The sequence below is a fragment of the Thamnophis elegans genome, chromosome Z (assembly GCF_009769535.1).
Source record: "Thamnophis elegans isolate rThaEle1 chromosome Z, rThaEle1.pri, whole genome shotgun sequence".
NCBI classification, from domain to species: Eukaryota; Metazoa; Chordata; class Lepidosauria; order Squamata; family Colubridae; genus Thamnophis; species Thamnophis elegans.
Window position 1 is genome coordinate 82756093 of NC_045558.1, and position 12147 is coordinate 82768239.

Here is a 12147-nt window from a genome sequence, read left to right on the forward strand (position 1 = left end):
ATATGTAATGCCTTGCAAATGTTTTTGTACCCTTCTCCTGATTAATATCCTCCAACAATGAGATCCCATTGATGCTTTCTAAAGTCTTTGCAGTCCATGGTTTTTGCTATAAGAGACAACTGAGTTAATGTAAGAAAATTCCCAGTAGAGTAGCTGAACATTACATAGGCTTGTTCAGAGTCACGTTACTTGATGACAGGTGTATACTCACTATTTAATATTAGATTGAATGTGATTGGTTAATGCTAAAGAGAGCCATATCTCTGTTTATAAGAGAGTGTGCAGCCACAGTAATAAACATTTTTATTGTTTTTCCCCCCAAAAGATTTCTGTTTGTTTTTCAATGGAATTGTCCAGTTTATGTTACATTTAAAAATATATTTCCATATCAGAAGCCTGGCATTTTAACAGGGCTATGCAGAATTTTTAGATCCATAAACTATTTGCTTAGATCCATAATTCAGTAACTTGATTTTTACCAATATTCCCATAAAACTAATCCCTTTGAGAAAATAACGTATTTCTGGTCCATGATATTCAGAATTGTCTCACTGACTAAGGGATAACTTGATACTCTTTATATCTTTTGTTTAAGTAGAAATATTTTCCATTGAAGAGGGGGATCACGTGAAGTTCTAGTACTGCTTTACAAAGCCTTAGTAAGACCACACTTGGAATACTGCATCCAGTTCTGATCACTATAATCACAAGATATTGAGCCTCTGGAAAGAGTGCCAAAAAGAGCAAAAAAATTATTAGGGGGTTGGAGTTGTTGTTGGAAAACAGCTTTGTATATATCTAAAATCACATGTCTGCCATAGATTTACATCTATATATGGCTATAATTCTATGAGGATCTAAATTGAAAAAAAACAAAAAAATATAAAATAAAAATGAAATATAATTTTAATAAAATTCATGTATGTTAAATGGTCATGCTGGAACAGCATGAGTCTGAAAGCTCTGAAGTTGAAACCTCTGGGCCTCGTGACGAACCCAGATTGGATCTTACAAGACATTTTCAATTTCAATATAATTCAAATACTGCGTCTAAGAAATTTAATTTTCTTACTGAATCAAATTATTGTAAATTACAGGTAGTCTTTGCTTAACCATTCATTCAGCAATCATTCAGAGTTATGACAGTGCTGTAGTAATGGCGGCCATAACCAGTTCTTGAAGTTTTGGCCATTCAATACCCCTGCAGTCATAAATAAAAATTTAGGTGCTTGCAATTGGTCTGCCTTTATGACTGCAGAGTGTTTTTCAATTTCCCCTATCCATCTGTCTCCTCACATCTTTATCCTTTTGGCTATTCTGCATTCCACTGCTACCTCCCCTCAACAGACCTTTACTTCTTCCTCTAAATGTTGGCCCAAAATCCAGGGTTGGGTGAGGATTCAGCCCTGGGATATGCGCACAGTGAGTGTAGTAGGATGGCGAAGCTATGTCTGCAAAAAGCTTGCCAGTTCAATTAGGACGAGGCAGCAGTATAGAGCCAGCAAACGTAACAGTAGGGCCAACAATTCCCTGGGCGATTAACAGCCTTATACAGTGCTGCCACCTGGCTCCTTCCACCAACACCATCCCTCTTTCCTTCCTTGATGGCCCAGCAAGCTCCCTTTGATATGTGAGAGTCTGCTACTTTGTTGTTCTTACTGAACATGTCCTAGAACCATGCCCTCAGCTAGCACCTGGATCCTGGGCCAGCAGAAGAGGGATAAGACAGTGGAGGTTAAAAGAGGATGGCAGGAGTAGGTGTGCTGGGTGAACAAAAGGGTGGAAATGGGAAGAAATGAAGGGAAGTTGAAGTGGAAGAAAGCATTATACCGGTAGTACTGTACAGCCTTGTTTGCTGAATGGAGCTTGGAGAGGAGGCAACAGGTCCAAACCAACTGTTCACACAGGGCAAGAGAAGCCCGACAACTTTGCCTAACTACTGCAACCAAAATGACCAGAACTATTGTCACTAAGTGGAGCATTATATTTCCCCTAATAAATGTTTTGCTTAGTGATGAAAACTCCAAATCCAATTAGTTGTTCAGTAAAGACTAACTGTACCAGAAAAACAGCAATATTATTTTAAAATTTATTTTTACTATTATAATTTTCAGAGAAGAAACATTCCAATGAAGCCACCAGATGATCTCAAAGTAAGTAACATTGCATCTCTAAACCTCACCTTGTAAAAAAAATACTGTTTCTTTAATGGAACAAAGATTTCATTTATATAATAAATGAAGATAATAGTTGTATTATAGTAAAATTGCTTACCAGTATTCCTGATCTTTATAACACTTTTAAATTTTATGCTTGTTTGGGGTGAAAAAAATGTATGTAATTTTGCCATGATTTTTCCTATTAAATTATTTGAAGTCCCTTAAATAAAAATCATACTATTTTCTTGCTGTAACTCTAGTGATGCAAAAATGATGGTTCCATAAGGAAAATGATTATGAGGTATAAATTAGCTTTAAACGTGATGTTTTTAGGTTCCGTCAGTCCTCATAAAAGAAGAACATAAGTTATGTAATACTTGCCCAGATGACTCCAAGCAAAATATGGTAATATTTCTTTTTAAGTTTAATTCTTTCTTAACTTATTATTTCAAATAGTTGGTTCTTAGCATTTTCTACCTCTTTTTTAATTTTCCTTTCCTTTTTTCTTTTAAGATTACAGACCTTATTCTTTATCACTCTTCCTCTGTTCCCCCCTCCCCCCCTCACACATATACATGCACACACGCGAGCGCGTGCACACACAAAACACATGCAGGTCATAGGTCAGCAGATGATCCAGGTCAGGAATACAGGTAGTCCTTGACTTACAACTTTTAGTTACCATTCGAAGTTACAATGGGACTGAAAAAAGTGACTTAAGACCATTTTTCACACATGACCATTGCAGCATCCCCATGGTCATGTCATTTATATTTGGATGCTTGACAACTGGTTCATATTTATGATGGTTGCAGTGACCCTGGGTGTAATCACCTTTTGCAATGTTCTGACAAGCAAAGTCAATGGGGAAGCCAGTTTCATTTAATAATCGTGTTACTAATTTAACAACTGCAGTGATTCACTTAGCAAATGTGGCAAGAAAAGTTGTAAAGTAGGACAAAACTCACTTAACAAATGTCTCACTTAGCAACATAAGTTAACTTGCACACAATAGTTCAAATAGACTTGGAGTAAAACTGAGCTTTTTTGCACTTAAGTACACTATCCGCAAGCTCAAATTAATTAGTTTCATATGATTTACAGTATATGTACAAGGGATGTTACATGTGACAAGGCCCAGAAAAGATGATAATTATATCTGTGTCTATTAAAATTTTGTGGACACCTTGATTGACCAAAGCAAGGATGGGCAGCTGTAATCAACGTATTGCCTATCAGTGTTATCCCTGATTTCTAAGGTGAATGTAAGAGAAAATGTAGATCTGAATGAAAGTTGTTTGATCTTGTCAAGTTGATGACTCAATGCTAGAAGTTATGGTTAAGGAACAAAAAGGTAAAAATGTATGTCAGAAAGTGTAAATTGTAACTTCATTGGTGTAATGTAGGTTGTATATATGAAAGTAGGGTGATCCGTACAGCTTTTGGTTAGGAGTTGTGTTGAACAAACATACGTTTCAAAACGATTCTGCAAACATAAAATTTGTTCCTGAATAAAAAAGTTGTTGCAAATAGCACTTTACTGAATTTTTAGCCCTAGATATGCAAATAAAAAATAATTGCATATTTGCATAGTAAATATTTTTTCTCATTTGGCTGCTATGTAGAAAGAATTAAACATTTTATGTTGTTGAAACTTTATTTACATTTTACTAAATACTGAATTGATAACAGCTTTCAGCACAGTAATACTTATTATAGCTAATTAATCCATTGCATAGATATAATTTTCTTTGTTTTTTTTCCAGATTGGAGAAGCCATTGGAGATAATAATAATAGTTCTGTTTTGGACTTTTTATCTATGAAAACCTATTCAGATATGTCACTTGATATATCTATGCTGAGTTCATTAGGTAGGTGTTCATATGCAGTAGTTTAGCACTGAAGGTAAAAATACAGTGCTATACATTATCTGTTCCATTAGTCCATTAAAATGTTTGGGAATTGCTGGGTTTTGACATAAACCTTATAATATATACAATACTCCTTTTAATGCTTTGCTATGAAAATCATGGTTTCTACTCTAGATGGCAGTACTTGGAGGGAGATAGAATTGTAAAAACTATGTAATAATTGCATATGCTCTTTGTGGTTATAATTTAATAACTTGTGGGTGTGGGGGTAAATTAATGAAAGGGATGGAGCATTCTGAGAAAAACAGCATCTTCTATAGATGCTCATAGCTTCAGGTCAGTTGTCAGTTATTTAAACCAATAGTCATCTATTTTGTTTAAATTGCTAATTCGAGCAGCCTATCACTGCTCCCACTGCTAATATATGCTTACGCAATTTATTGTATCCAAACTGCTGGGAAGAATGCTCAGCTGTAACAGCTCCTTTTTTCAGAAAAGAATATGTAAATCAAATCATAAGATAGAAAAACATATTAAGAAGAATTTTGCATTTTTAGCAGCTACATAACATAGTATCTGATAGGATTTCATAATTGTTTAATTTGGGGATCTATTAAGACCATCAATGGGTCATCACATATATTATATTATGGTGATCACAGGTACCAAGTTGTTGATTCCCAATTTTATGTAGTCCTTAAAAGATTCAGATGGCGATGTACTCGTTCATGTAAGGAGGAGCTTGGGAACTGATAACTTAAAGGCATCATGGAGTAATTGATACATTGACAATTATAAAGTGATCACTAGAAATCAGCATACCTTTTTGAATTTTTGGTTGGATAATTTCATTAATAGAATGTGGAATATAATATATCTTGATCTCATTTAGACATTTGATAAATACTTTCTTATAGTCTGTCCAGAAGTTTAGTTAAAAAGGTAGATAATTAAGTGGATCATAACTATCTGGAAAATTGCATTGAAATTGTCTATATATAAGGAAATCAGAAATGCTTTGTTTAAAACAATTGTTTCTTAAAAATCAGGAAGGATAAAAAGCTGGATCAGTACCAGTGGTGGGTTGCAGGCGGTATGCCACGGTACGTTCGTACTGGAGCCTGCCTGGAGCACTGGGTACCGTTCCGGTATGGTGCTCCAGAGGGCCCGCCCGCCCGCCCAAGCTCCTTATCTGTCCTTTAAGCCTTTGGCGCTTATGCACATACAGCGCGTGTGCGATGCTCCACTGAGCAGCTGGAGTGTTGCAGAGGCTTGTGGAGCCTCTTAAAAATCAGGAAGGATAAAAAGCTGGATCAGTACCAGTGGTGGGTTGCAGGCGGTATGCCCCGGTACATTCGTACTGGAGCCTGCCTGGAGCACTGGGTACCGTTCCGGTATGGTGCTCCAGAGGGCCCGCCCGCCCGCCCAAGCTCCTTATCTGTGCTTTAAGCCTTTGGTGCTTACGCGCATACAGCGCGTGTGCGATGCTCCGCTGAGCAGCTGGAGCATTGCAGAGGCTTGTGGAGCAACGCTGGCAGGTACAACGCATGTGTGCGCTGCATGCATGTGTGCAAGTGCCGCTCATATTCATGTGGGCGGCGCCGGGCCCATTCCAATCGTACGGGTTGGAATGGGATCTGGAGCCCATCCCCTGGTCAGTAGCCAGAGAAGTGTCTATACAACTTAGTCCATATTAGCCTTATTCTTACATTTTATTCAGCATATATCAGTTTTATCTACCATTATATAAGACTGATGGAATAACAAATCTTTTTGATTTTAACTTCTTAAACTATCTCAAATTCTTTTTGTACTCAATAATCTAATGTTGCTAACAGGTAAAGTAAAGAAAGAAGTTGATCATGATGACAATCATTTACACTTGGATGAAACAACTAAATTATTACAGGACCTCCATGAGGTACAGACTGACAGAATAGGATCCAGGCCTTCCTCCAACCTCAGTTCCCTCTCTAATGCTTCTGAAAGGGAACAACATCACCTAGGTAAATGTGTTTAACAGTATAATTACCAAACTCTTTATTTTCATTAAAAGTTGTTTGTAAGATTATGAGGGTATGAAGTATATTCATGGTGTATAAGTAAAGCTGGTTTCTTCGTCTAGCATCTAGTAGACTATTTTTTTCTTCTCATTCCCAACTTCCTTATCTCATAGATTGTTTTGATCATAAAGGTACCGTATTTTTCGGAGCATAAGATGCACCAAGAGGCATTTAAAAAAAAAAGTTTTTGCACTCTGCAAACCTCACAAAATTGGCCTTAAAAAAAAAGGACATGAATAGCCTTTAGGAGGCTTATAGAGTGCTCCTGCTGGGGGGGAGAATTTCTGCCCTCCCCAGCCCCCAGGAGCACTCTGAACAGCTATTTTGGTGAAGGGGGCGGGATTTCGGGAGGCAAAAAATGCTGTATTCAGTGTATAAGATGCACCCAAATTTTCAGCCTCTTTTTTCAGGGAAAAAAATGAGTCTTATACTTTGAAAAATATGGTACATTAGAAATATTTCAAATGACAGAATATAAATACTGAATTCTAAATAAATGCAGATTGATAAATTTGACTAAAATTTAGTTTTTCTAAATTTTTATGGATTTTTATTTAAAATATAGATTTAATATTATTTCACCAAATTAATTGAGATGGGCCTCTCATAGTTCCAAATAAACATTTATAAACATTCAAACAAAATTATTGGTAATATAAAGAAACATAAAATATGTTATAAAAGTTATATTTTACAGTATAATAATTTATTACTCTTGGAATTTATTCCATCATTCCAGAATGCTACTGAAAAGTTTCTGCTTCTAATGATTATTGGCTCACTCTTAATAGGAGAAAGTAAACATACGTTAGATGAATGGAGTGGTAAATTTAATTATGAGGCAGAACCTTTCAACAGAATAAATGCTATAGTGATCTTAATGTAACCTGTCTGCTAAATCTCTGTGAGCATTTATTTGTATAAAATTGAATTGATAGACCAGGACTTCTCAAGTCACCTTTCAATCAGACGCATGTAGACACAGCATAGTCATCTGCCAGTCCAGGCATCTATTGTTATATGTCTGACTGGAGAAATCCTGGTCTGCCATTTTTTATAGCAATCATGTCATATCAGACCAGCAGCACAAATCAAAATGGCCATGAACAAAGTTGAAATAAGGGGCATACTTACAGGCAGAGGAGCTAAAACCTGTCAGTAAAAATTGGCTAGATTTTAACACTGCTATTACATTATCACCATTGCCACTGAAAGATTATCTCAGGAGAAAATACCAGATCAGAAAAACCCAAAGTTAGTTAATCTCATTATATTCTGCAGATGAGAGGAAAGCTGTAGTATGTAGACATGTCCTTAAAATTACATTTGCTGAGCCAAAATTCAGTCAATTATGAATGCATCCCAGAAATCATGTCTTGATAAAACTGCATTGTGAATTAGTTCTCTAATGCTACATACATCTAATTTACTTCTTCCTCAAATGAACAGTTTACTATATAGTCTAGACTGCAATAACTTAATAAATACTTATGGTTTATTATATTAAAACTACCTATCTAATATTTAACCTTGTTTAAATCCAATAATTCTAGATGCAAGTCACTTCAATTATCAGAGTAACTCTAGGTGGATTACATATTAAGATTAAAATAATTATAAAATTCTAAAACAGAAAACAAAAGTAATGCATAGTCATGCATGATGGAGGATAACCAACATTAAACAATTATAACAATCAGGATTTAATTAGTAGAGAGTAGGTCATGCATCTTATTGCAAAGTCTTCTGGAACAACTTTTCACAGCTTTATGAATGCCTTGGAAAAAGCCTCAGGAATACTGTATTATACAGATTAATGGAAAAGTTGCACTTCCTAAATCCAACAGGATTGTAGTGCTTGACAGCCTGACTTGGCGTTCATCAACTCTGGTTGGGCAGAGACAGCAGAAGAAATATAATAATTGATACAGTAAAAGATAATAAAAGATACAGGTTATTAAATCCTAAGCAATATGGAGTTCCATAAGTGATAACCAGCACCTTGAATTGTACCAGATTATAACATAACCAGTGCAATTTGCAGAGCAGAGGTGTTACTTGGGAAAAAGAGGAAATACCCAGAAACATTCACTTGGCTGCATTCTGGACCAATCACAGCTTCCACATAGTTGGTAGTTGACTATCCCTGTAATTGACCTTATATAGAGCACATTGCAATAATTCAAAGAGAAGATACAGCACAGCATAAGTAACTGTAAGAATACTCTCCCATTCAAAAAAAAATAATGCAACTAGCATCTCAGAGGGATGTATTTATTTATTAAGTTTCTATGCTTCCCATTTCACAATTCAAGGTTACTCTGGACAGATTTATGCAAAAGCCCTTCTGGGCCATGGCTGCCACCTACTTGTTGAATCTAAGGAGGATTCCCAAAATGTATCAGTTCTACTTGGAGAAATGTGATTCTGCCAAGAACTAAAGGGTTCAATATAAAGATGGATATTATTTGTATACCGATGATTTCTGATCCCATGCGTATGGAAAGCTTTATCTACCGGCCTCATGTTGATGTTAAATAGGAATGGGGAGAGGATGAAACTAAGTGGGGTTCTATATAGTAAGGGTCTTGGATTAGATGTCTCTTCACCTATCAATAGCAAGTGAAATAAGCTTTAGAGAAAGTTGAGAAACATAGATAATAGCTATCATTCCCAACCCTTTGAGATTATCATATTGTTCAGAAGGGATGTTATGACTGATTTTATTGAATGCCATTGAAGTCAGGCAGAACCAATAGGGTCATAATGGCCCATCCTGTTCTCACTATGCACAAGCATAGTCTCTATGCTGAACCCAGATCAGTTTGAAAAGGATCCTGATAAGTCACTTCCTTCAGAACCCCCTAACATTGAATTGAATTGAATTGAATTTATTATATTTCTATGCTGCCCTATTCCCAGAAGGGACTCAGAGCGGCTCACAAATCAAGTCAGGGGAGGGAGGGGATACAAATAGGAAAAAAAGACATGGACAAAAACAATACCACAATTTAAAAACAATTAACAACCACACCATTCGAGCGGGGACAAGAACTCATCATCCCCAGGCCTGCCGAAACAGCCAGGTTTTAAGGGCTTTGCGGAAAGCCTGGAGGGTAGTGAAGGTTCGAATCTCCACAGGGAGCTCGTTCCAGAGAGCCAGAGCAGCCACAGAGAAGGCCCTCCTCCGGGTGGTTGCCAGTCGGCATTGGCCAGTGGATGGAATTCGGAGGAGGCCTAATCTGTGGGATCTAATCGGTCTGTTGGAGGTAATTGGCAGCAGGCGGTCTCTCAAGTACCCAGGTCCAATACCATGAAGGGCTTTATAAGTGACGACTAGCACCTTGAAGCGTATCCGAAGACCAATAGGCAGCCAGTGCAGCTTGCGGAGGATAGGTGTAACATGGGTGTACCGAGGTGCACCCACGATCGCTCGCGCGGCTGCATTCTGGACAAGCTGAAGTCTCCGAATGCTCTTCAAGGGCTGCCCCATGTAGAGCACATTGCAGTAGTCCAGTCTTGAGGTCACAAGGGCATGAGTGACTGTTGCGAGGGCCTCCTGGTTCAGGTAGGGATGCAATTGGTGCACCAGGCGAACCTGGGCAAATGCCCCCCTGGTCACAGCCGACAAATGGTGTTCAAAAGTCAGCTGTGGGTCCAGGAGGACTCCCAAATTGCGAACCCTGTCTGAGGGGCATACTGTTTGACCCCCCAGCCTGAGAGATGGAATACTTGGCCAATTGATGGGAGGGAAACACACCAGCCACTCGGTCTTATCCGGATTGAGTGCAAACATTGCCATACCATCACTTTATCCCAAAAGAATATGATGCAATAATGAACAGGAGACATACAGTACCATTGCTTTGGGATAGCCGTCTAACTCGAGTATGAATTCACCATTTGCATCCAGCCAGTAGCTAACTCCTGGGATTCCTTGGGAAAGAAATATGAAGAAGTAGTACCACTAATATTACCAAGGACCTTGTCCACTTTCTCAAGATTCACACGCTTAAACTCTTCTAGATAAATAGGGCAAACCCTCCTCCACAGTCAGTTCCACAGGATCTGTCCAGTAAGTGTTCAACTCTAAACAAATTGGGATGATTATAGTCTCACAAAATCTAGTACTTAACACAGAAGTACTTAAGATATTCTTTAACGATCTGTGACAATTTTTGTAGCTCTCGGAGCTTTCTTTAACTTTCAAAGGTAAGGCCAACAAAAACCACTATTTTGGAATCTGAAATATAGAAAAACTAGAATGTAATATGAATAGTAAGTTTTACACAGCTTTAAAAAAAGAACTTTCTTGGCATTCCAAAGAGTAAACAATAAAAAATGTTCCAGCCTTCTCTGCACTGTTAAATTTGGCAACTTTTTTGACAATTAATAAAATTGACATTATAGTCTGGATCATATTCATTTAAAAATTGTGATAAGACATTTAAAAAGTGAAACTTTCAAAATGTCTCATAATTAATATTAATTATTGATTATTTTCTGTCCATGTTTTACACAGGAAGCCCATCTCATCTAAGTATAGGAGAGCAGCAAGATATGGTCCATGACCCCTATGAATTTCTTCAATCTCCAGAATCTACAAATACCAATAATTAATCTCAGATATTCTGTACATATTAACTGTATAACAGTTAATAGAATCCCATGAAACAGTACACATTTCAACCCCAACTTTCAAAAAAGAATTAATGTTTAGTAACATGTATACATTTTACTTGGATAAAAAACGTCATGGTATTGGTACCACCAGAAACTATATTTTAGCAGTATGTGCAATGGACATTGCTGAAGGAGTTACAAATTATGTACTTTGAAAAGAAAAACTTGTTTAATTTTATAAAAAAATGGCTAACTAGCTGTTTATCATGCTTTTTGATTGTTACGCATACTTGGTGTACAAGTGTGTCTATGTAAAATTTTGTTAGGATAAATTTATTTTATTTGTAATATAAGTTTTAGACATAGGATAGTTTTCATATTTGCCCTCCTATCAGTTGTCAAGATGGCCTGATGAAAAGAAAGGTATTGACTCTTCATTGGGAATTTTTAAAATTAAGTGTTTGAAATTTGATATTGAATGATTTTTAAACATTATGTGGAAACTAGAATAATACATTCAATATTAACAATATTCCAAATATTAATAAATGTATACTTGTGTTCTGAAGTTTCCAGTTGATAATTTGTCAGCTAGTTCATAATTTGTCATCTTGAGTTAATTATGATGTGCTATATATGCATCACTTTAATATTGTAGTTTTAAGATTCCTATAGCAGGGATTGCAAACGTGACCCAAGAGCTGCATGCGGGCTGCTGAATTCTTTTGTGTAGCCTACATTAACTCATCATGAAGTATTGTTTGCTTCTCCTCTTCTTTTTTTTGTCCTGGAAGGCCCCAGCTTTCTACCATTGTCTGGCTTTGCAGGATTTCTTTCTGCGGGTTGGCGCAGCATTTTTGTAAGACTAATTCTTATGTGCAGCTATGATGGCACTAATGATGATTCTAAATATTGGTTAGGGTAACCATGAAGAGCCAGAGAGTGCATGTCAATGCAGTATGTTTGTACACAGAACAACATAGTGGCTGAGGTATGCAACAATATGCCGGTTAAATGGAGAAGATCAAAATAGCAATAGCAATAGCAGTTTAGACTTACCACTTCATAGGGCTTTCAGCCCTCTCTAAGCGGTTTACAGAGTCAGCATATTGCCCCCAACAAAAATCCGGGTCCTCATTTTACCCACCTCGGAAGGATGGAAGGCTGAGTCAACCCTGAGCCAGTGAGATTTTAACAGCCGAACTGCAGTCAGCTGAAGTAGCCTGCAGTGCTGCATTTAACCACTGCGCCACCTCGGCATCTGCTTCGTTTTTTCTTGCTACAAGAACTCATGACTAAACAATATTTTACTGCTTTACAATAAGTAGCAAATTTCTGCTTTGTAAAGATGAGTGATATTTTAATTTAATTTTAATAATTACTAATATATTTCATTTGTTATTTAATAATGTATTTTAATATTTGTTGTC

The 12147-nt window shown here is 36.9% G+C and overlaps 1 protein-coding gene across 8 annotated transcripts in view; it reads left to right on the top strand.

Moving 5' to 3' along the window:
* BRD9 (bromodomain containing 9) overlaps positions 1-11746 on the top strand; it is a 60970-nt gene extending 49224 nt beyond the window's left edge. For 5 of the 8 annotated variants that reach the window (XM_032237345.1, XM_032237347.1, XM_032237348.1 and 2 more), the window contains exons 13-17: positions 2115-2153; positions 2493-2564; positions 3926-4031; positions 5870-6037; positions 10617-11746. In XM_032237345.1, the coding sequence (XP_032093236.1) occupies positions 2115-2153; positions 2493-2564; positions 3926-4031; positions 5870-6037; positions 10617-10714 (483 nt within the window). In that variant the 3' untranslated portion in view covers positions 10715-11746. The remainder of the gene's footprint in view (positions 1-2114; positions 2154-2492; positions 2565-3925; positions 4032-5869; positions 6038-10616) is intronic. The other 3 variants (XM_032237350.1, XM_032237351.1, XM_032237352.1) reach the window with 1 other exon arrangement.
* The last annotated feature ends 401 nt before the right edge of the window (positions 11747-12147 follow it).